Raw genomic sequence first — 26,296 nt, 5'->3', positions numbered from 1 at the left:
TATATTTGAATTGTGCAACTTTATCAATATCTCAGACAGAAGTTTAATCAAGGTAGTCTTCAGAAATGGCAAAACATTTGGGCTGCAAGCAGACTCAGGAGAAAGTTCTCCAGTGAAATCTAGTCCCAGGACCATTGGCAATTTTCAGCAGAAAAATTTTGTCATTTATATTAGGTTTGTTCAAGAGCCATGTGAACATCAGTACATGCATTTACTGAGTTCTGCACAGTCATTCAAGATTAGACAATTCCATTCTTTTCTTCTTGGCAAAAAGATGCTGCATATTAATGTTCAGGAGAAGATGGAAGAGAGAAATGTATTTACACACTATCTCATTTTGAACGCATTTTAAAGGAAACTCCTGCTTCCAACCATGGAAATACATTGTTGTAAAAGACACCTCAATATAAAAAAAAAAAAAAAAGAGATTAAAATAAAATCCAAAGTAAAATAAACAGAAAATTTTCTTCTATCAGGCAATAAGGTCCAAGGATCTGACTTACCCTGGCAATAAATAAATAAATAAATAAATAAACCAAAATAGCTATTGGAATTCAGGGCAGAACTAATTATGCCCCAGTCTTACTATGCCTTTTCCTCAAGCAGATTTATCACAGCTGAGACTGTTTTGAAGAATCCTGTTTGTGGAGCTTTTCCCAGCTAGAGACAACTTCAAGAGGCCAAGTTATTTTGGTTGCCCATCAGTGCCTTCAGGTGGCAAAGTTATGACAGATGTCTTGTGACTGGTCCACGTATAAAGGAAAGGAAGGGAGGGGAAAGAAAAAAAAAAAGAAAGGTTTAAGTAAGCTTGGATACAATTTCCTATTCCATATTTGATAGGTATCAAAGGTTAGGGTGTGGTTAGTGTCAGATTCCCTGGGATGATTACCAGCACAGGGAAGGGAAAGGAGGAGGCATACCTACCCTCTGTTGGAACAGGTATCTGCTCCATCCCAGTGTACTGCAGCAGCTCTTATGACAACAACGTCCTCCTCACCCTGAATGCACTGAAGCGTTCCTTGCTAGATGCCTTCCCTGATTTCCATACATCTATTTTTTCTGCATCTTTTGAAGGCAAGAGCCTTGTATCCTCTGACCCAGCAAGTCCTAAGTTTGGGTCCATCTGCCCATTATCATTCATTACCTGATAACTGGAGAAGCCTTAATTTTAGTGGCTCAAGCACTTTCTCCCTAGAGTGACTTTGCATGGTGCCTCATCAAAACGCCCAAACGACTATCAGCTCCAAAATCTGACTTAATATATCAAATTCAACCTGAACCTTTCATGTGAGTATGGTCTTCTACTTTTACTTAGCAAAATATATCACGAAGATGGGTTTGGCTTTATTATTTATTGATTTTACATTACGTATATATCTGTCAAGTTATGAATAATTAGTTACTAGATAAATATAAATACTTCTAGGATAAATTGCAACAACTGCTTAACAGCACCTGGCAGCCTAGAGCTAAATATTTGCAGTAGGGAACCCTGCTTGCCGTTATGAATTCTTCAAATGAGATAGATAGGCTATTAATCTCAGTGGGATTGCAGAGACATAACTAACAGAGTAGCTTACCCAAGATTTTTGAATTTAGCACAAAAGCATGTGACACTTGTGTTTACTGAACAATAATTTGAGTAGATTGTGAAAGCAAGGCACGACTCAACAAATATATGAATCTTACTTAATTCCATATCCATTAATGTACAAAGCAAACAGCATTTTCTTCTCTACTGCATGCTGACATCCAACGAATTATTGTCAGCTAATCTGAAGTCAATTATTTGCAATTATTGAAAATCAGAAAATCAGAGCATGAAATGTGGGCTTGATTTTTCACTTGAAAGCAAACATATAGGATGAATTTATGAAAGGCCAAACAAAAAATTATGTAAACAACAACGTAACTGATTTTTGGATGGTTTTGGCCATTGCTCTAGGAGGAACAGTGTTGTGGTTTAACCCTGCTAGGCATTTAAGCACCGTGCAGACACTTACTCACTCCCCCACAGTGGGGGAGTGAATCAGAAGGCTAAAAGTGCAAAATCTCGTGGGTTGAGATAAAGACATTTTACTAATGTCTTTACTAATTAAAAAAAAAGAGGAGGGGAGGACACAAGAAAATGGGTTAGGGAATCAAAACCGAGAATAACAAGTGATGCAAAAGAAAACAATTGCTCACCACAAGCCAACTGATGTGCCCGAGCAAGGGTAAGCCCCACCATCATCCATTCCCCCCAGTTTTATTTCTGAGCATGACGTCGTATGGTCTGGCATATGCCTCTGGTCAGTTGGGGTCAGCTGTCCCAGCTGTGTCCCCTCCCAACTTCTTCTGCACCCCCAGCCCACTCGGTGGCGGGACAGCCTGAGGAGCAGAAAAGGCTTTCAGGCTGTGTAGGCACTGCTCAGCAGTAGCTAAAATATCCCTGTGTTATCAACACGGTTTTCATCGCAAATCCAAAACACAGCCCCATACAAGCTACTACGAAGTAACTTAACTCTATCCCAACCAAAACCAGTATACACAGAACTACTGTGAAGGAATTCTTATCTTTTAGTTCTACAAGATCACTAAAAAATAATAAATATAAGGTAAGTAATTAGTAATTTTTGAGTTTTGATAGTAAGATAGTTACGTAGTCTGGAGAGCAGCAGAAGAGAAACAACAGGAGCTATCCAAGTATTGAATTACCTCGGCTACCTAGGCTTCTTGCATAGCAAATTCAAGAGAGGATCTTGCCAAAAATGATTCCCAGTATTGCGGTAAGCCCTGCCCTAAAGTGTTCCTGATAAAATCTCTCTCTTAACACAGTTAGACAGCTGGGGGCATCTTGAGTGTTAAAAGCTGGATGTTGTAAATACCCTACAGTGCTAGATTTAGCACAATTGAAAACCTTGTGAAAATAAACGTTTATATTTCTAAAACTGGCAGAGCTAGCTGTTGTTGAATAACAACGAACTACCTTTATAAGGTTTCTATAAATGCAGCCATAGACAAAGATCCACCTCTAAGTTGTAAAATTTGAAGCTAGGAAAAAAAAAAAAGTGAGGCATTCAAAAAAGAAGTTCAGTGCAAATACAAGGTATGCAGTAAGAATTAGAGATGATCATCAATTTCTTTAGGAAGTTTCAGATGAGATGATTATGGTGGAATTTCATCAGAATAAGTAAAAGAACTGTATTTCAGCTGCATTGGTTTTGTCCTACACAACGTGAAAATTACCAAAACTGAAGTTTCACATTCAATAGCTAATAGGGAAAACCTCGCAGCAAAGAAGATAATCTATTGCAGGACAACTTAATCCTTTCTTTTTTCGATAGATATTCCATGAAAGGGGAGAGTTAGGAAGGGCTTTGCAGTGGTTGAAAAGGGGCAGTTATCGCTCCCTTTCTGTTGTACATGGCAGAAAATGCAGGTCACAGACTAAAGGAAAATACAGTTCTTCCATAATCACAGTTTTCCTGATATCATCACATCATTTTGATGTCCTTCATGGGAATTCAATCCCCGGTGCACAGCCCTTAAAATCCTGTGGCTAACATGAGCTTCTAATGATTCCTTGGTAGGAAATGTGAGGAGTCACTAGACTACTCATGCTACAGGCACTGATATAAGTCAGGCAGGAGCACTTAAAAGAAATCTTATCACTTTAACAGATTTGTAAACACCTCCAGTTTCAGGAGTGTTTTCTGTAAGCTGAACTATAAGCAAGGAAGCCACAATATCTGGTTCCTGTCTTGGTAATAGATTTATTGTCTTCTCTTTGGTAAATGATGTAAATTCAGGCCATCTGAATGAATCTCAGCTAGAAAGATGTAAGCTATTACTTTCCACCTTACAAAAGCTTTCTAAGATGCAATAAATTCATATTTGCAAAGCAATTTGAAATCTTCATGTGGAAAGTACAACCGTCATATTATATGTGTTGTAGCACATTGATATATTAAGGTAGTCTGATGAACCATTATATTTTTTATATTTATTAAATGGTGCTGCACCATAATTATTACTTCAGTCACTGAAAGAGAAAATGAATATGCATGCTAAAAGGAAAAGCATAACTAATGTATGTAAAATGTTTGTTCATTAAATCTAATGAATCTCCCTGTATAAAGAGCACACTGAAAAGTACCATAGCTAAAATATTTGTGACTAAAATCACTTATTTATGGGACTCCATGTAGCACCCTGAAAAGGCATCTCTAAAGCATCTCGAGCTCCTGAGGCTGAACAGTAGCGCTAAGAGAGAGACCTTTAATATATTTATGAGCATAACCCAGGGCACATGTCCCAACCCATGACTATTCTGCAGTGCAGGGAAAGCTCACCCTCTAGCCTTCAGCCCTTCATGTTGGTGTTGCATCTGAAGAGCTCCACCTTGAAAATAACCTATTTTCTGCCTGCCCAAGGGGATTTTTAATCGCCGTCCCTGAGGACTCAGCCCTAAGCGCATCATTGGCCACGGACGTGCCACCGAGGAGTCCGTGTGAGCCTTGGGTGGAGGGTCGGAGCTGTTAACCCTCGCCCGCCTTGTTCGGCTCCCGGGGAGCCCAGGCCAGCCCGGCGCGGTGCCCTCTCGGGTGGCTCACTGCAGCACGCCGGGCTGCCCGGGGCTGCTCAGCTCTGGTGCTCGGTGCGAGAGCCCGGACTGGACATTTACACCCAGTTCAGCCTCTGGGGACAGAGTGTGGGGCTGCACATGTCCTTTCAGTGCTAACAGGAGGAAGAGGAAGGTAGGAATTAACCTGTGCAGAAGCACCGTGCGGGTGATCCGGGCACTTCGCTCCTTACCACTGGAATAAGGTGCATTAACTGTGTAGCTGGAAAGGCTGTGTGCACCGAGGAAGGTGACAAACCAATGTGTTACGCTAAATTGGCCAATATATCATAAAATTAGGCGACAGCCTCTCGTGTGAGCTTTTTGACTCAATGACGCATACATGCGCAGCATTATCTTATTTTCTTTCAGAACAATTAAAAGATAATAAATACATGACATATAACATAAGCCAGGTTCTAGCCATGTTTGCTGTGAGCTGTCATGAATTTCTTGGCTGCAGTTGAGAAGATCTGTGAGTTTGAGGCTGCGGGTGCAAAGCAGCGTGGTGTTGAGTCATTCCTCATAGTCAGTTAATTATTAATCATGCCAGAGAGATCTGGCAGCTGCAGTGACCACGCTGCTTCCCTCTGTAAGCGTTCAGGGATTCTCAATCATTTCATGCTGACATTTAAGGCCGTGGAAATTGGGGGGGTGGGGAGGTGGCAGAAAGGCTGAAATGCTCCCTCTATTTTCTGAAAATATCAACTGAGTAATTATCAGATATTAAAGTCCCTATTAATATATCAGTCAGTTTTTCAAGGTCTTCGCTGTGCCTCCTTCTGTGCTTCAGCAGCCATTCAACTCCAGATGCTGCTCAGCATTTGGCTTTCAGAATCAGAAACCAACGCATAAAGATAAACCCAGACTCCCTCTTACACATGTAACCCACCACAAAAATTACGGAACCAGGATGCCATCCTAGAAATCCCATAAAAGCTTCTGTTTTCCTGTTATCCTGGTTTTCTTCTATTTTCATATTATTGGTTGAGAGACTTTTCTTCATGCTTTCCCCTGATGTTGGCTTGCAACTGTTGTACACAAGTCAGTGGATGCAAAGTGTCCTTTCACTCATGAGCCACCTTCTACCCTGGAATAAAAGTCACGTTCACAAGCAATGAAGTTCACCTGAGAAATCTCAAATCTTTTCCAGCAATTTGATGCCTACAGTCAGATTATGACCAATGATGACTATTAATTCTGATTATACCAATAGACACGAAGAGGTAAAAAGGCTTTTAAAGGCCCTGGTAAGCATTCAGGAATTTAGCTGCGAGACAGCATAAAAAACGCTATCACATTCTGATATTCTAAAAACCCAGAAGGCTCTGAGAAGCCAGCTCATGGCAGTTGCAATATTATGCTTTTCTGAACCATTTCTTCCCCTTTAAAGAGATTTTCACTGCAGGAGCAGCTGAGATGGATGCCCATGTTTCTGATCCACAAGGCATAAGGAGTCACACAGTTGCAGCAATGCAAAAAAAGAGGCGGCACTTACACGCTGATCTGTCTAATCCCTTCTCCAAAATCACTGTTCTTATTAGTTGATGCATGCAAACAAATAAAAACTTCTGTCATTTGCATTTTAGATAGGAAGGCACTTATGATTTGCTCCACCTGGAGGACAGACGCAATGCAGCCTTTCAGCGGTTACGATATCGGTATTCATAAGCAGCTGATTCCAATTAGCAGTTTTTGATAAACAGAATAATGGATATGAGTACAAGCAACACTCTTCCTTTTGTCTCTTTACACAGAAAGCCAGACTTGCTCGAATTCGTGCAGCAAAGAGTGGGAGTGCTAATGCCTACATGCAGAGCAAACGAAATGGCTTACTGAGTAACCAGCTGCAGCAGGTAATGTTTTCATATCCTCCACCTCCGGAGAAACAGCTTAATGACAGCACAGCAGTAGCTTATTGTATTTATCCCCAGGGCAAGTCAACTTGGGTCCTCAGGCAATGTTATCTTTAAAGGTAGATTAAGGAAGGATAAACTGGACAATTACTATTGTTAAAGGAAGCTTATGAGAGTCGATGACGGGGTATTAAAAGATGAGGGAAATGGCCAGATAGAAGTGCTGGATTAAAATGTAACCTACATTTTTAGAGGTAGATCCTGTAGAAGACCTCATTAAGATAGTGTGGAGCTTTTGCCTCTTAGGAGGTAGGTTGGATTTATCTCATTTGGCTTTACACGGGTAGAACATGGGTGACAGAACCAGGCTCCGTCGTCAGCGAGGGGAAGACGGTACCATTTGCACAGCGAGGTGTTGCAGACTGAAACGTGTTCCCCAGAAGCACCTACTCTGCTCTAAGGAGAATCTCGGTGATTACCTCAAACACACTAAAATCTAATGTTACCTGAAGCAAATTCCCCCTTGCCCCCGGTGAGTAAGCCAGGACCAGCGGCGGGAGCCCGGGCGGCAGCTGGGACCAGGATCCACAGTGACCCACGTGGCCGGAGACAGCCCTTGGCTGCTCGGAGCTGTAGCCAGCTGAGAAAGACTGAAGACACAGTGTTTTTTAATCCCTGCCATTTTCTGGCATTGAGGCAGTTCCCTGAGGGATACAGGAAGGTTTTCATTCCTCTATGCCCTTTCTGTTCAATACACGTTAAAAAGCCGAACGCTTTAACCTATAGCCAGAAGAAGAGGAAGTGGCTGTCCATCCGTCCGGTCTAGCACAAAAGATGAGCAGTCAGAGCCCTCGTTTCCTCTTCTGCTTGAAAGAACTCAAATCTTTGAACTAAAAAGATACCAAATAGTTTAATTGCTATGCAGATTTCAAATATCCCAAAGTTGAATTTTAATCTTTCCTATTATCCCACTTCCTCCCCTGTTTATTTTTTTGCTTTCTAGTGAATAATTATGAAAGCAATTAATAAACAGTGGATGCTTTCTATTTAATTCTTCATTCTGTGTCACTAACATCTGCTATACGCTTTCCAAACTTAGCAGATTGGGATCACTGACATGAATTTTCGTGTAAGCAGCAATACCATGAATTCCTTAGTGCTATGAAATGATCCCAGGAGACCAACTATGTTTAATTTCCTTCAAACGAGACACATTCCCAGGAAAAAAAAATATTTTACTGTCACTTAAATTTATGATAATTTTAAGCATGCGTTGATCCAACATTCAAAGCTTACATGTTGATTGCACTTGTAAATTGTACTGTTCCATCTATGCATGAAAGACCTAAGATGGAAACATTTAAAAGGAGGTACAAGGGAAGGAAAGAAAATACTTTGATTAAAAAACAAACAAGCGAAAGAGAACTCCGGTCCAAAATAATTTGGGTTATACTGTGTAGATGAAGCATTGCAGTTATGCTACCATGTACAATCCAGATTAGTTCTGATCAAATATTTGGATAAGAGCCCTCTTGTTCGCAAATGAGAATAATACAGAGTTCTATGTATCAACAGTCCTCCAGTGAAGAAGAACAGGCCTTTGTTAGCAAATCTGGCTCTTCCTTCGAAACGCAGCACCACCACCTGCTTCACTGCCTGGAAAAAACTACGGTAAGAAGAGAGAACTGTGTTTTCCTGTGAATTCTAACACCAGCCTAGTTTTGAATGTTTTCGGTTATTTCTTCTAATTACTAAGCCTTTGTATGAAAGCAGTTAGCTGGGAAGAAAAGCCATTTTGTCTTATTTTAAGGTGTTATACCCACTGCATATAAATAACAGGGAGATCCTGGATGACAGCCCTCACTAGGGTGAAAGATACTGGCATCAGTGAGACGACACCAGTATAGCCAAGCTGTGTACGTGCCTTTCAGTATGGCTTTCGTACGCTCCACGAAGTTATCATTTGCACTTTTCTGCAGTACAGTTCATAAAACACTATTTGTAATCCTTACACATTCAATACTCAGTAGAGTCAAAGCAAGTTTTTGCCTGAGAAAATGACGAGCTTTTGTACAGGGAGAGTTGCTGAGTGTTTCTCTGACACAAACACAATTCTCGATGAAGTGACTGTAAAAAGAGGATCATTGAGCATCTGATTTTGAAACTTCAAGTGCTTAATCCAGATGCAGGTGCAAAGGTTCAAAGTCTTTTGGCTTCAGTTTAGACACTGAGATCCCTGCAGAAATCACTGATGCAATTAATAACAGCCTAAATATGGTCATCCAGATTTAAAACTCCCTATAAATCAAAAGGACTGCTTATTATGTGCTCTCTGTATTTTTCCCTGGTCAATACCTGAATAATTATACAGCCATAAAGGATAGTAAACTACAGCAGAGTTATGATTCAGTAATAATTAAGTGCCATGTTTACTAATAGTATATTTCTGGACAGATAACGTCGCAGCAGTATCCCTAATCATCCCTAAATTCACATTGTTTCCTCTTTTATCATTTCCTAAGGAAACTAAGAACATATATATTAGTTATATTGAATTTAATCTCTGTAGATTTGGGAATTTCACATTCACATAGGGCACGCTAAAATTACCTCCTTGTATTTTTATATTTTTGCGGGGGCTATATTGCTGTGTAGAATTTACCTTATATTATAGGTAAGTTGGTCAACATCACAGTCGGAGAACCAGAGAATCATTCAGGTTGAAAAAGACCTTTAAGATCATCGAGTCCAACCATAAACCTAACACTGCCAAGTCCACCACTAAACCATGTCCCTAAGTGCCACATCTACACACCTTCTAAATACCTCCAGGGATGGTGACTCCACCACCTCCCTGGGCAGCCTGTTCCAGTGCTTGACAACCCTTTTGGTGAAGAAATTTTTCCTAATATCCAATCTAAACCTCCCCTGGAGCAACTTGAGGCCATTTCCTCTCGTCCTATCACTTGTTACTTTGGAAAAGAGACCAACACCCACTGCCATTAAACCACCATTTACAAATTTACATCTAGTTTTATAAGTTCCAGTAGCATGTAAAAAATTGTATTATTTAAGTTTTGTATACATAGTGGAACTTTATGCTATTTTGTCTTACCTTTACAGTTTACTTTTAGATTTTCCTTAAAAGATCCAGTAATGCTTCTGCTATATTTGGTGGAGTTCAATGTGAAAGTCCTACCGCTTTTTCTCAAAAAAAAAAAAAAAAAAAAAAAAAGATTAAAAAGTTTTCCCCCTACAGACAATGCTAAATTAAAATATGATGCATGTGTATGTATAATTTAATGTTCTTTCAACAGCATTTCTTTGTGAATAAAATGGCCCAGTTTTTACATCAATTAGTAATATGTCATCTCACAGGTGCTTATGTCTTCACCATTCTTACTTTTGGAGTATTCATTTTTATATAATGTGCTGTAGGACAAAATGTCCTGTTTCCTATTCAGAGTATAATGTGGTTTCTTTGCCAAGATTCAGGCTGGGTCCTTTTGCAACACTTCTGAGACATTTGGTACTAGAACTCATTAATAGCAATCGGTTTTATAAAATTGTTCCACAGTTGAACATTACAAACATCTTTAAAAACCCTTGTAGTAGCCACAGGTCTTGTCACACTTTCATAGAAATAACGAAAAAAAAATTCTATTCGTTTGGTGGGAGTTCGATTTGACTCCCAACGTTTCACATTTCCTCTAATCATAATGGTGGAATATATAAGCCTTTTCTTTTTTTCTTTTTTTAAACAGAGCTTTTTTTAAAAAAGAGTAAGTCTATAAAGCAAGTATTATCTTGTTTCCTAAACCTGCATAGAATCTACTTCCTTTCTTCCTTACTACGGATGTTCAAATGAGCACAAAAATGTATGCAGGGGTTCCAAGTTATATTCTGCAACTGCCTGGTCAGATAATGCATTCCTAAAATTTTAGTGGGAACTTGAAATTTTGGGCCCCCAGCTTGTGGAATCTGGCAAGCTGCTGGTTCATGGTATAATAGCAGGGGTGAGATGCCTTCTTAGCCTTGCCTTGTCCTTTGAAATATCATTTGGTATAAGCATGAGCCCAGATGATACTAAGCAAGGGTACATTTTCTGTTTTCAGGCCCTTTGAAGTCAACAGGATAAGCTCTCTTCCACACTAAAAAAATGCAGTAGTGTGCAATGTTATGGAATCCTGGGAAAATTACATTAATAATGCAAATAATTGCACTGAAAGTTATATTTTACTTTTAGCTGATTTAAGAGGAGTTAATTAATAAGTATAATCTAATATATTAACTTGAGCCATTATATTGTTTCAAGACGTTTCCAGTCTATATTAAAAGGTCACTCAATAACCCTCTCTAATGGACCTTACAAACTGAATTCTTGTTGGTTGCACCATAAAAGTTTTAGGAAGTACAAAATTACTTGTAGTTGGAAAACTAGCAGAGTTCTTGGCAAACACACCGCAAGCCACTGAACGTAACCTAAAGATGGTGACTAGGTCATTTTTCTCTCTGAATTTTATGTCCACTGTGTGATCACATTCAAAATCTTGATTGTGACTGACATACGCCTTACAGAAGTCAATTTTCAAGCAAGCTCTTTCTTTCCATATCACTTGAAATTGGCATTCTTCAACACCACTCATTTCCACACAAACTTATGTCTGAGTGAAGAAGAATGGAAGGAATGGAAATAAAAATAATATGCCTATAAAGGTATTTCCATTTGTCACACACACTTGGCTACAGTTGTTACTCTATTTACTTTGCTGACATATTTTGTATTAGCACTGTACTGTAATTCTCCTGGAAAATATCAGCTAATTGGAAAATATATTCCAATTAGCACATCGTTCGTTAGGGGAAAAAATAATCACAGAATCATTAAGGTTGCAAAAGACCTTTAAGATCATCAAGTCCAACCATCAACCCAACACTAAACCATGCCCCAAAGTGCCACATCCACATGTTTTTTGAACACTTCCAGTGATGGTGACTCCACCACCTCCCTGGGCAGCCTGTTCCAATGCTTGACCACTCTCTCAGTAAAAGAAATTTTTCCTGATATCTAGTTTAAACCTCCTCTGGTGCAACCTGAGGCCATTTCCTCTCGTCGTATCGCTGGTTACTTGGGAGGTATGTTTCTTATTGTAATAGACAAAGATGCATCAGGCTAAAAACTTTAAGTGAACAAGACTGAGTAGAACATAAAACAACCCTGAAAATGCTCCCTAAACCATTCTCAGTATATGCAGACTGATTCCAGCAGTAACTAGAAAGAGGCTTTCTCAAACTACGCATGAACATATCTTAACCTCTGCTTAGTTTGGGCTGCTACTTTAAAACGCCTGTAAAAATTCCACACCCACACACACACTATAAGCCACACCACTATTTCACACTCTTTCACACACAAAGATAATGTGGAAATTACGGCTATGTGCGAAATGCTCCCTAATCACATACCAAATCAACGTAAACCAGACTATTGTCTATGCTGGGATTAAGAAAATATTGCATGAATAAAGACTACTTTATTTAACTAAATGCTCAGTCTTCTAAATTGCTTTCAATGCATCCATCTACAATAATTAAGAACTTTTTGGATGCTTTTAAGTAACTGTCTCATCTCTAATCAAGACTTCTATTTAATTGAATCTTTTTCTTTTACATAGACACATACCTCAAAACACAGTTTCTGATCCTGATTTCTAACATGTAATTCAACAGGTAGCTTTATAAACTCATCTGAAAAATATTTATGATTTTTATTTTATTATAGTTCTATTTTATTATAGTTTTATTTTATTATAGTTTTATTATAGTTTATTATCTATTTCCAAATGACATTTAGAGCATTTACATAAGCACCACTTGCATTTTTATTAATAAACATAATCCCATCTTTTGTGGCATTTCATAGATTATACAGATATTTATAATGCAAACTATATTACAATCGTGCTATTTTACAACATAATTCGGATTAACTTCTTCTTTAGAGCTCTGAGCATTTTGTTCCAGTGTTTACATTTGTATTGGTATTCAGCCCAGGCTAATAGGGGCTAAACACTATAATCAAGAATAAGCTGCCTAACTTTCCCAGTTTATTCAGTAGTGTCAATTTAAGCCTTTAAACAATCATGATTAATATGTTCACTTTAATTATCCTTCTCTGTGTGTTTTGTCCCTTTGTTGGATTCCTCTGGGCTAGAATCACGAGTTTGTGGATGAGCAAGTCTATGAAGAGAGCTGTATGGAGGTTTCCACAGTCAATAGACCCCCCAGCCACAGCCCCTCTCTCTCGTCTCAACAAGGTGTTACCAGCACTTGCTGCTCACGAAGACATAAAAAGACTTACCGCATCCCAAACACCACCATCGCTGGCAGCCGTCCAGGCAGCGTACAAGAGCTCAGCACCATCCAGATCCGATGCGTGGAGAGGACGCCTCTGTCGAACAGGTACTTCACGTGCCTCAGCCCGATGAGAGCTGAAGCCACTTTCTTCATTAGAGAAGAGATGTAGAGGTGTTGTGGCCTCTGCAGGCACGCTGTGAGATGATGAAAGTCAAATAGTCATCCAAGAGTGGACACTAGTGCTCAAACATCCTGTGCTTAGTTTGCTCCAAGCTTAATCCAAGATAACAGAGTAGTCCTTCTCTATACCCATTTCTGCCCTCTCATGCCCTCCCCACAAACTACTGTGTACTATTTGCAGGGAGTAGGACCCAGGGATCCCAAATTAAATCGAGCACCAAGTATTATACACCATGGACACACACATACCAAGAAAAATTTAGCATAGAAAAATGTGCAATTCAGATATACAGGATGAGCAAGTGGGAAGAGAAAGGGAAGTCTGTCCCTGCTGTTTCTACCGGTTTGGTTCAGAAGTATAGGACAAATGAGACTTCCTCGCATTTCCACAGAGCAGAGAAGCAAAACTGATTCCCAGAAAGTTGCTAAGTGTAATAGTCACGAGAAAGACTATTCTAAATAAAAAATATGAAGTGGATAAGAAAAGTGTATTTTCTAGTTTGAGGAGTTATTACAAAAGTGAGGAAATTACAATTTAAGAGCCCATAATTTTACTGAACATCTCTGTACTCTCACAAGTAAACCATCTGGCTTTCAGGTATATCTGAGCATCACTTCTGAAAACACAGCAAAGGTCTCAGGAGATTCAGAAGTGTTTTCTGTTGAACTCAAACATGCTGCCATTTTAAAAAGAAGTGCATTCAGCACCAGTTGCTATAGAGATTGTCTTAAGTTACATTTTGAGTAGTTTGCTTTGTACAGTCACTAGGTTTGGATTTCATTTCTATGAACAATCCAGCAGCCTGTAACTACTGAAAGTTTTTCAGCTGTTGTGCAATGAGACCTCCTGGCCCGCACAAAGCTCCAATCTGCCCTAGCTTGTCAGGAGGTATCCTGCCTGGATCCACCCTTTCTCTGCTACAGGACTTGCCTGCACCATAACTTCTAGTCACGGAGTATGTGAACACACAAAGCACCAGCTTTGTGCTGAAAAACAAGCTAAAAACACACGCACAAAATGCCAGTCTCTTATGACGCTGAGGTACTGCAGCAACTCTATGAACACGTTAACCTTAATTAGTCCGTAGATCACTTGTCTTACTTGTAAGATACAAAATGTTCTTGCACACACACGGCACGGAGGAACCAGTAGGAGACTGAGACTACCCCTTAGTTTCCACTTTCCCGCATAGCGAGTCGTTCGGCTCTGCTGCGTTTGCTCAAACGCTTCCCACGTTCGGAAGCACTCAGGTGATGGGCCGGCAGCCTTGGGAAGCGCTGAAACGGTGGGAAGGAAGGGAGGAAGGGGGCCTGCCCGGGGACGTAGCTACGGACCGGCTGCTGCCGGGGCGCGGGGCGGCGGGGTGCTGCCGCCCGGCTCCGCCGCGCTCCCTGGCGGGGCAGGATGGAGGCGGCCGGCGGAGGGAGTGGAATCGGGCGGGCGAGATGTGGGCAGTAACGTGGACTTTCTTTCTTCATGGATTTTTGTTTCTTCCTCCAGCCGTTCCAGCTTAAATGCCAAAGTGGAAGAGTGCGTTAAACTAAACTGTGAGCAGCCTTACGTCACTACAGCAATAATTAGCATCCCGACGCCTCCAGTCACCACACCCGAAGGCGACGATAGGCCAGAGTCTCCCGAGTATTCGGGAGGAAACATTGTCAGAGTATCCGCTTTATAAAATAAGGAATTATTTATAAATTAGCATAAAGACCACTCGCAAGCTGGGCTCGAGCAGTGAGAAACGAGCCGCGAGGACTGAGAGAGCTGACAAAGACAACGCCCCTTGACACGTGCGGCAGCGGCCGCAGAGCGAGAGGGCCAGGAGAAACAAAACACTCTGTGGGTTCCGGCGTCGTAGCGTGGGAACCAGAAGGAGTTTCTTACCCCTCGTCCGAGCTGACGCACGGTGGAATCTCCCGTGACCATCCTGACTTACTATATGAGCACAATGAAATGTCCCCATTGATGCTTCTTCTTATCATGAGAGCTCTTTTTAGAAAAAAAAAAAAAAAAGAAAAAAACGCAAAACAAAAAAACAGAAACAAACCTGTGTTCCTGCTGAATGCAAAACAACGAGAAACATTTTGATAACGTGTCTTTTTTTTTTCCTGTTAATAAACCACAAACTTGTTGAGAAACTATCAAAAAAAGAAAGAAAAAAATGCTCACATGAAATATGTTTGTACTGACTGAAAGAACTACAACCATAATGCATGCTGAAATTATTTGGAGCTGTGATCTCAGTTTACTTTTGTTGTTTTTCAGATTAGGCATGATAAAATATTACTGTAGAAAGGGGCATTTCCGTGCACTTACAACAAGCTGATTGTTAATGTTCCATGGTAGTTGTACAAATAACTTCCCTTTGAAAAACGCAGTATTTCTTATTCAAACACTCATTAGTGAACTAAAGGTGTTCAGTTAGTTCAATGTTTAATATTGTTTTATCTTGCTTCCTAGGTACTGTTACAACTGCAATAAGTCATTGTACACCTGTTGTATCAGGAATCAGGATTTCTTTTTTTTTTAAGGTATTTTACACAACTTCATCTACACTATAAACTTCTAATGACAAATATTTAAATAATTTTACAGCCAAACCGTGCACCACAAATGCGCTATTCATTGTTCTTTTTGTCCACTGTCCTCTATTTCTATGACAGTTTGTTGTCCACTCCAACATTACCATACTATTTGGGATTTTAAGGCTACTGATGAACCAACACAGTCCTTTCTTCCACAGACATCTTGTCTACTCCTGTATTTTCAGAACAAACCTCTTGTCCCAGTGTACTCTCGCAGGGATTAATGGTTGGACTTGATGATCTTAAAGGTCCTTTCCAACCTAGTGATTCTGTGATTCTGTGATTCTGTGATCAATCCTATTTGAATTAAATTTACAACAAAGGTGGTTTTGGGATCAGCTAACACTTATTTCCAAACCTTCCTTGTTGACATTCTGCAGTATCCAGAGTATTGGCTACACTGGAAGACACCGAAAGACATTCAGTAAAAAAGACAACTAAATTCTTTTTGCAATTATCTGTAAACTTGCATCCTAAAATTTGTTTGAGAATTTATATTGTGTGAAGATATTTAATTACCTAAGAACACTGATAGAATAATGGATTTGGTCCCAAAGCTATAAAAACATAATTTATCTCAACTGGAGTTTACTCACATGGGCAGGCCTAAAAGCTAATCTGAAGGCTCTTCTACTTACAGCTTTTTGGCTTCATTTTTAAAAGACATTGATGTTACCAGAAAACTTTCTGATAAAAAAAGTGTCATTTTTCTTCATGAGAGTGCATTAGGAGATGTATCATAATGCGTGCTATATACATGACATACCATACATCATATACATCAAATATACATGGAATATGTGCATATCAATCATACATATATACATCAAAAACACTGGATCAGAAATAATTGCATGTCTGCAAAATAAAATGCATATAAATCAAAAGGCTCAGTGCATTAGATGCCATTACAATAAATGATTAACACAGTTATTTAATAGTTTGAGTAGTGTATGTTTCAGTACAGTATTTACTAGCATTCTACTGACCTGAAAATTTATATTAAGAGAAAACACCCACTAAAACCTGAAACTTGCTGATGATACACTTTTTACTGCACAAAAATACTGGTCTTTCTCTCTACCTATCCACAGAGACTGAAGAGTAGATGATGGACTATCACGCTATAGTATATGCACCGAAAAACAATTATGTCACATATTAGAATTAGACTGCGGTTGAAAGGAGTACATCACGTCATGCATTACTCTTTTATCATCTCCGTATTCGGAAGCTTGGTTAATTTGCAATGAACTTCCCACTTTTTCTGCAAGTCAGAGTAACTTATCCATTGTAAACTGAGCTTCTACATTTCTTTCAAGCCTTAGGAGAGAGCAGATGCACAGGGACCCAGAGGAGCGCTCCTTCTGAGGAGCTCCGCTGCGGTCGATTACCTGGCGTTGCTCTCCTCTCTTACACCCTGTTGGAAAACTACAGCAGCTCTGTGGAAGCTGGTGGGTTATGAAAGTTTTAATGGGGTTTAAAAGAGAGGCAGAATGGGCACGGAGTTTTTACTTGCATCCTACTTCTACCCACGGTTACTCACACAAAAAATGGCTTGGTCCCCACCTTTTGGCAAACAGTTCATTGAAATAAAAACTGCCTTGATACTAGCAATCTGCAACAACTTCTTTTGCCACATGGTACTTCTTGACTAGTTATATCAGGTAAATAATGCAAAAAGGCAGTTACTAAGCCCACTTTGGGACAGACTACATACAACCCAGGAAACCTACTGATTCCATCAGGTCACGTGTCTTTTAAAATCTCTTTATTCTCCTTTTCATATGGACTAAAAAGAACACACTACAGCAATACACTTGCATAACAGTTACACCCCTGAAGCAACTTGTACTTTCATTTTTAAAATGCAGCTTAAGGAATAATTTAGTACGATTTTGCAGAATTCCAGTCCTGTCTCCTATTTCCATACGTCACATGCAGAATCATGAATTTATTCTGAATTTGGGAAATACACATTCTTTTGGTGTTTTAGGTGATTTAAATGCTGTTTTGGTAGTGAATGACTGTTGATGACTGTGTAAAATGCATCTGTACTGTACATGAAATGTAGTTATTTCTGTGTATCATACAAAGAAACCGAGGTTGTTGTTTTGACAATTTTGTTTGACAGTCATATATCGTATTTCAGAAGGCAGCATAATACACGCGTTATGCTGAATAAATAGACATTTGAGGAATATTTAAATAAAACATCTGCATGCTTGAATGGGTCAACCTGGTTTTGCAATAACTTATTCATGGAACCTTTTTTTTTCCTAATAAGTTTGAAGGAACAGTAAATCTGAGGGCTACAAATGTCCCCAACACGAATTCCAGGCAAGCCGTGACTGCATCTAAACCACACTAGAGCCACCAAGACCAGGATGCCACAGCTCCATGACACAGAGCTGCCCTTCTCCTGTGTGAGTGGCCACCGCCTTTCCCTTCCCAGACTGCAGCAGCAGAGAAAATTGGGGCATTATTTCCAGCAATATGAACTCCACCTCCCTATTTATACTCTAAAAAAGTATCCACTACGTTTTCAATACGCCCAGACACAGACCGCTCTGCCGAACCTCCCAGGCTACAGAGTCTCCTCAAGCCCGACATCAAATTCCCTTGATAAAATACTAGTGCACAGTTGAGATCAAACTCCATTTATAGCATAACAGAAGGTAACGACACACCACGGATCACTTACAAAGGGCGACTGACAGTGTGGATGATGCCGATCTATCAGCTGTATGTACCATAGCCCTCGCACGCGTGATGGCCGCCTCTGCCAGGAGCTTACTGCTTTGTGGCGGGGAAAGAGGTGAAAGTCACAGAATCACAGAATCATTAAGGTTGGAAAAGACCTCTCAGATCATCAAGTCCAACCATCAACACAACACCACCATGCCCACTAAATCATTTCCCGAAGTGCCACGTCCACACATTTTTTTAACACTTCCAGAGATGGCGACTCCACCACCTCCCTGGGCAGCCTGTTCCAATGCTTGACCACTCTCTCCGTAAAGAAATTTTTCCTAATATCCAATCTAAACCTCCCCTGGCGCAACTTGAGGCCATTTCCTCTCATCCTATCACTAGTTACTTGGGAGAAGAGACCAACACCCTCGTCGCCACAACCCCCTTTCAGGTAGTTGCAGAGAGCGATAAGGTCTCCCCTCGGCCTCCTCTTCTCCGGACTAAACAACCCCAGTTCCCTCAGCCGCTCCTCATAAGACTTGTGCTCCAGACCCCTCACCAGCTTCGTTGCCCTTCTCTGGACACGCTCCAGCACCTCAACATCCTTCTTGTAGTGAGGGGCCCAAAACTGAACACAGGATTCGAGGTGCGGCCTCACCAGTGCCGAGTACAGGGGCACAATCACTTCCCTGCTCCTGCTGGCCACACTATTATTTCTGATACAGAAATAATAGAGAATACTGTAATCAGAATATTCTGATACAGAATAATACAGTAATACCTGTCTGGGAACCACCCCAGGGCATTTTTAAGGAGAACGACGGTCCACCCATAAAATAGCTACAGGAGACAAACTGAAAAAGTACACTTAACATTTTGAGGTTTTGGATATACTCACTGTGGACACACCATCTGCCAACAGAAGGCTTTCGCAGCGGAGCCATGCAACCTCAGCTGCTCCAGGGAGAAGGGTGGCTTTCAGAGAGGAAACTCGTCTGGAGGAGGAGAAATTACTGAAATCACAGGATCATGAAGTTTTGGGCAGGGAGGGTGCTTAGGAGGTCATATGCTCTCTTTCCTGCATCGGGGGCCCACCAGGACTTTATTTTCACATTGACCATGGAAATATCTGAACATTTTCAGGTGTTCTGGAATAGCAATCATCTGACGGGATATGTAAACATGCAACTACAGAGCAGTCAGGAGTGAACGACATATAGAGACTGAAAAAGACTGTAAGATATACCTAAATACCTGGACACCTTCGTTTCTTACCTGCCTGCATTATCTACTGATCTACTTTTAAGGTACCCATTTTCACAGTATCTATGCACAAGAAACAACTGAAGGTGGGGAAGTGCTGCATAAAAAGCAAGTAGATGCATAAAAATTCTGAAGTATTTAGGACATCCTAATTTTTTTTTAAAGTAATATAGTCAATTGTACACGAGTTTTAAAGTTTTAGATACAATCTCGCTTCAATAAATTAAACATAATGCTTTTGTGGTAAAAACTTCAAAAACTTATGACAGTCTGTCACCATCACATTTAACTGTACAGTCCCTGTGACCAACAGCCTCTTTTTTTACCATTTATTCTTTAGATACTCCCTTATATTTATGGGTTGCTTTTATAAAATGAACTGTTATAAAGAACAGAGTAAGTTACGTTTCCTCCAGAAAGCCTTGTCAGACGACCTGCTGGCAGATGAGGCGATACCTCGTCCAAAGACCAGGAATAGTGAATTTTGCCTCCTAAAAGCATCCCTGTAGTCCCGATTCATGACCGCGTGGCGCAAACCTTACTCAGCTCCACCACTACAGGCAGAGTCCCATGGGCTCGGACGACTCACTGGGCTGAATGCAAACACCTGATGCAGGCAGGGGTGACCCATTTTTGAACACAGTTCCCCTCCTTGACATGAAGCGATCTGTGAAAAATCTCCACAGTTGCTTGTTGCAACAGGGAAGATTTGGTTCATTACAGTTTATGCTGCAGAGAAGAAAGAAGACACCACCCTTCTCCTCCTAGGTACTCCTGCAAAACTGAGGGGAAAAAAGAAATAAAAGGATGAAGTTTTCACTGCTGCAAGTATCTCCAAATGTTCCCCTCTTGCCAAGCAGCCTCCCTCCTACGTATATCCTGAAGCTCAACAGGAAAAGAACAGACTCGCAGCAGCTTAGTCAATCAATTTTAAGGCTCTTTGAACAAGCCCTAGAAAAAGAGAGACATCTCATAGCCTGAGTGCAGTGAAAGAAAAAAGTTTGAAGGTGTTCCAATTTACAGCTGAGGCCTATTTTGGCAAATGTGGTTAGATACTCAAAATAGTATTCTTTCCCAGGATACTTATCAGTAGTCCTTACTTGGGAATACTTTTATCACTATTGACATGTGGGTCTTTCCCCTAATGAAACTAACCCCACTCTGAACACAGACTGACTCAGGATTTGGGTAGCCAAGCCCGGGTGAGGTTACCCTGACCACGGATGTTCACTGCTGTGGGGGTCCACAAACACCAGTGTGGGAGGTTGGTCCTATGTCAAAGGAACCCTACCCCAAACAATCTTTGATTGAGGGAACCACCACCCAGATCAGTTTTGGAGCAGTGCTACCTCAAACCTCACCTCCTGGATTTACCACCTCCTGGATCCAGAGTCTCCTGTTTTAGCTGTGATATGAGAAATCCCCTTCACTATCCGAGCTGAACAAGAGGCAGGAGCTATTTACTGGAAAACTGAGCAGCTCCCAGGGACACCTGCAGACCCTGTCCTTCTGGAGCCTATTGTTTCTCAAGGTACCTTGCTTGCTTTTTACTCCCAAGGACTGGCAACCCCCACAAGGACCATACATGTACCTCCGCTACTGTAGGAGCAATCCTGGGCTTAACCAAGGACGGCATACTGATCCCCACCCTGATCACAGAAGCTCTGGCTCGATTTGTCACCATGCAGCTCTAACCTCTTTTGTCAGACCAACATCTGGGGAGCATAAATACCATTCCTCAGTGCCTAGGAAGAGGATGACTACAAATCAATGTCCAAATGTTTTTGGATTTAGGGAGACCCCAACAAGGGACTCTACCACGTGAACGTTTCTCTAGAAGGGAGGAGCCTTTTCCCCTGAGCCTGTCCCAGCAAGCATGTTGGCTCACCCTTTCAGACAGCTGTACTCCTGCTCTTACAATAACCTGACTACACCTAATGGTAGTGCTTCCTCACCACCTAGGAAGCCTAAAACCAAACGACCTCAGCTGTCAGTGTGTCTAATTCTAGCTGTGGGCTTCTCAAACAAATCTCCCTAGCCTAGCTTGCCATATTTGTTCCTTCATGAGCTCTAACCCGGACACAAGAAGATACACAGGCAACCTCACTGGTAGCCCAGGGAGTCCTCCCATGGGAGGACTCGGGATAGCTGAAGGATGGCTTCCACAGACGCTCCTTGGGTAAAACTTTTAAGTCCAGGATTTCCCGGACAAAGAGCAGGACACATTCCTGCCCTTTTTTACATTTCTTGGGCGTGAAATTCCCTACATTCAGCTGTGTACATGTAATCCATGCAACCCACAATCAAAACATTCCACAACTTGTGGTTTGTTTGGCATCTTTTTTTTTTTTTTAACAGGGAAAAAAACAACAATGGCTCAGACTACTGTGTAGCATCACAACTCTCTGTAGCACTCCAAAGTCTAGCCTGGATGTAGACCAGCTCTTTCTCAGACACCTGCCCTTTTTCTACATAGGAACCTAGTCCTTAGCTACAGAAACACTGCCCAGGCTAAGCGATGGGAAGGATGGAGGTCTGCAGTAATGCTGGGCACACGGCTTCCCAACCAGCGTGTGAGAAAGTATTTCTGACAAAGGGTACTCTAAGCAAGTTTTGGGAAGAGCTATCCTTTAGCCTTCTTCTTACCTCCCAAAGTAAGTATTAGCATTTCTGTAGGAAGCGGTACAATAGCAGAAAGGTAATCTTGCTTGCAATAGCACCCATGAAATAATCACACCCACATGTAGACCACTAAAATAAACAAACAGCAGCCCACACAACTGAAGAGTTTAATTTTATGAGCCCTTAAGAAGCTTTCTCAGAAGCAATAAAAAAAGAAAATGAAATTTACAATTCCGTTTCTCCAAGACAGAACAAGTGGAATGGGTAAATTAACTCACAGTAGCAGGAGGACCCTCCCAACTCCCACCCAAAGTTTTCATGCTCTAGGACTTCAAAATAAAAAAGCCATTAAGGAATTTCAGACCAAATGATTTTATTTTCTACCAAATCACACCTTTTTCTTCTTTTCTTTTACTAATTCCAAAACAAGTGAAAGAATTTTTAAAATGTAATATTATGTAAAAACACATTTGCCACAAACTACTGTAGTCAGTGGAACAAATATATATTTCAGGAGTGTGGCCAATTGTAAAAATAATCCTACAAAATAAACATTGTTCATAAAAATACAGTAAAATGCACTTTCCCCACCTCAATAAATACATTTTAATGCTGTTTCCAGTTGGCATTTTAAGCCACTAGAGAGCTCTTAATGAAGACGTCACGTATAATATCTCCTTATGTACTTTTACAATTATTGCAATAGTATCCAGAACCGTAAGCATTTTCCTTGCAGTCTTTTGTTTCTACCTTCAGGGGAATCACAGACAGGAGAGGATTGACCTGTAAAAAATGTGCTACTCCCATATTGACTCCCATTTTATAAAGAACGTTTAATATTTTCTTTCTTTTCACTAAGAAAAAGTCCATAGAAAAAACTCTGTCAAAGAGGAATTCTCCAGAATTATTCAGAAAATTGAAGTCTATTGTCCAGAGTCATAGTTTTGCTTTCAATCCCTGTTTTAATATATTTAAAATTAAAAATTAAAACAGTTATGTTAGATAAAAATAGAAGTTTTAGAACATCTTTAACAACAGCTAAGATAAAGGTTTTGTTAGAAAAAAGAAAATCTTTGCCCTTTTTACAAATCTTGCAAATTTTTAAATCCAAGTATTGACTTGAATTGTAGTTCTGTTTTCCATGCACACACAAAAACACACCATTATATATACATATATCCCTGATTAAGACATTTTCCAAATGGCTTATTAAAAATGTGAAAGTCAATTTCAACCGAAGTCACATTTTGTTCGTCCAAAGCACAGTCGTTTCTTCAGAAGATGAGTATTTCTCTTCCTTTCCCGTGATGCTTCCTTAGAGGTTCTGTCTGTCTACCTGTGAATGAATCAGTATTTTACACATCACCCAGCTTGCGACAATAAGTTAAATATTACTGTGCCCAATGAATGAGTGCCTTTTAAGAAACCAACCAAACAAAACCAACTCTGTTTTATGGCTGAGGCCACAGTCTAAGAGGTTGACAGGCTTATCCTTCTTTCTGTGCTGGCCTCCTTCACTTCCATTCATTAGCTGTTTTCTGGAGCATACGAAGACTGGTATATTTGGTATACTTGATCGAACAGAATAGAACCAACAACAAAAACCAATTAAAGCCCTTTATGACTTCTCAGATTCATTGCATCACCTATAGCTCTTCCATTTCAAAGTGTGTGTTAAAGCTGTTTGCCATGGATGTGTGTTCAAAGATCCTTGTCAGGCTTGGTTTCAGTAGCTCCACGGAACGACATGACAGCTGCTGCGAGGTATCACTCTTCAGGGACATGATCTGATCCACCCCGGGATCCCTTCTGTCATAGTACAGAGCCCACAGCAAAGTAATAGTAAGGATCATAGCCAGGATCTGCGTTACTCCAATAGAGATTCCTAGAAATCTCAGGACTTGCAATTGCTTCGTCCCCCTCAAAAAAGTGTACATTTTTTTACCGCATCCCTATGAAACAAAAATAGATTAAAAATAGTTAGTCAATATTATTTGGCTTGCAGTTCCCAAGGTTCAGCTCATCCCACCTAGTGCTGGCTCTTCTGGCTCCCCAAAATTTCTCTCCTTCAAACAATACTTTGAAAATTATATTTCCTATTTTTTAATTGATTCCATAATGCTGTCTTTAACTTTTCTCATACACTTAGAGTTCACTGCATGTAACAAGTTCCAAGAGTTCTGTGCTACTCTTCAATTCAGAAATCACTCAAGGTTGATCCGAGTTCCTACCAGCTATCACTGATTTTTAAATAACTCAACTGTTTTGTGAAGGTTTAAAAGCCATTAAAACCTCTTAATCCTCTTGTTTCTTTCCTGAAATTGCAGATTTTCAAGCCTGTCAATTATTTTAGACTTTTTCTACAAATAATACCACAATCTGAAGTTAAAACAATATTCTAGGAAAGGTCTACAGACCTGCACAACCTGACCAGTGTTTCTTCCCACCTTTTCTTTTTTAGTCTTTTATCTGGACTCATTATATGCCAGTTTATTAGTTCAGCAGAAAGTCTCTAGGGAGTAGAAAAATCATTACATTCCAGATACCGTCTGAGTAAGAAGCACTGAACAGAATAGCCTTTAACAGAGGACTTCTGGCAAATTTCCAGAAATGCAGTGGGCACAAACAGATTTTACTTAGTGGTAATAATACCACATATATGTGGCATTACACCTGCTTTTTATTAATGAACTACAAGCATATCCATTTACTTTATTTACACTCTGCCTACCTCCCCTATTTGCAGACTATATTTTAAAATTAACTGTCTTAATTTCTGATCTGAATGTAGAAACTTTTCTGTCAATTATTACGATGGCATTATACCAAGAGCCCATTTTATCTCATATCTTGTGCTGGGCTGTTGCTACTTAAAGCACAGTAATGTCCCAAAGTCTTGGAAAAGACTGTTCGTTATTTGTTCAGAGGAAAAAAAAAAAAAAAAATCATATCAACTCCTAGTCATTGTCACTGGGAGGCAACACCAAAGCCAATACTGTAAAAAAATGACAGGGAAATTTACCATTTCAAAAACAAACTGGTTCGGCATAGTGGTTTCCACACTTCTTCCCCTCCTGTACACCATCTCTAGCTGCAGCAGGGACCACCCCTGGCCACGGCGGGTCCCCAGGTGACTTGGGTTACGTACAGCTCTGAAGCAACGCAAGTACCAATACACATCCCGCTGACTGTAATGTCAATGCGGACTGGCAGACATCCGAGTTTGAAAGTCACCTCACTGTATTACAGCCTTGTTTTGTGTCATTAACTGCTGTGAGATAACAACCCACCCTGTATCAGGGTCTGCACAAACCCAGGCAGGCAGCTAGACTTTGCTCCAAAGAGCTGACCATCCACATGCTGTATTAGGATGATGGTCACATACACCATCTCTCCCCACCCTTCAGCAGGTGCAAATCCAAAGCAATTATTTAAAGAATAATAATTACTCATTATTTACACAGAAAAAGTCTGATGAACAAAAGGCATGTTAAAACATCACAAGTTGATGTTTCCTAGGAACGTATATTTAGAAAGAGTAGTTGCTCTTTGACTCCTCAGCTCTTTCCAATCCATCAGTGCATGCTCCAGAGTTTGCTTAAATGGACAAATAATTACTGTTACAAGGGTTCAGGAGAGCTCCAAAGCCCTCATAAGGCTGCAACGATACACAGAAACAGCAGCTCTGGGAACTACTGGACAACAGTGTAAACACAAGCTACGGTGCTTGCTGCTCAGAAAAGGTGATGCCCAGTCTTTCAAAGGATAAAACTCTGAAGAGAAGGCCCTGAGCTACTCTAGGCCATGCTTATTCTCTATTCTCAGCTTTACAGGGCTTCCCAGCACAGAAATCAAAGGAGCACCACCACCAAGGGAAAATTCAGAGGAATAATGTGGATGGGATAACACCATGGGAACAAAAAAGAACTGGTCTCAGCAGAAGACATCAAGAACATGTCAAAATGGGCACTGTCTTCAAAATGTCCCTTTTCCGTTTCTATCCTTACTACTACTTCTTACAGCTTTTCTATGAAAAGAAAGCAATTGATCAAAGTGACAGAATCTAAAGATAGGACACAATAAGCACGTTTTCAATCACACTGAAACTCCCCAAAGCCAACAATTTCAAATGCTA

General features: G+C 40.4%; 2 protein-coding genes across 2 annotated transcripts in view; one reads left to right on the top strand and one right to left on the bottom strand.

The window, feature by feature from the left end:
• The window catches only part of KCND2 (potassium voltage-gated channel subfamily D member 2), a gene marked incomplete at its 5' end in the record, with an annotated part of 302,181 nt that extends 286,420 nt beyond the window's left edge, over positions 1–15,761 (top strand). The window contains 4 exons of the mRNA XM_081999845.1: positions 6,361–6,459; positions 8,041–8,130; positions 12,674–12,921; positions 14,498–15,761. Coding sequence (XP_081855971.1) covers positions 6,361–6,459; positions 8,041–8,130; positions 12,674–12,921; positions 14,498–14,675 — 615 coding nt within the window. The 3' untranslated portion in view covers positions 14,676–15,761. The remainder of the gene's footprint in view (positions 1–6,360; positions 6,460–8,040; positions 8,131–12,673; positions 12,922–14,497) is intronic.
• An 8,046-nt stretch (positions 15,762–23,807) lies between these two features.
• Positions 23,808–26,296, bottom strand: part of TSPAN12 (tetraspanin 12) — a gene marked incomplete at its 3' end in the record, with an annotated part of 45,435 nt that continues 42,946 nt past the window's right edge. Inside the window, exon 7 of the mRNA XM_082014194.1 lies at positions 23,808–24,113. Within this exon, the coding sequence (XP_081870320.1) occupies positions 23,808–24,113 (306 nt within the window). The remainder of the gene's footprint in view (positions 24,114–26,296) is intronic.

This window comes from Phaethon aethereus (genome assembly GCF_964289735.1).
Source record: "Phaethon aethereus genome assembly, chromosome: 1".
In the NCBI taxonomy this organism is placed as follows: domain Eukaryota; kingdom Metazoa; phylum Chordata; class Aves; order Phaethontiformes; family Phaethontidae; genus Phaethon; species Phaethon aethereus.
This window is presented reverse-complemented; position numbering and strand designations above follow the sequence as displayed.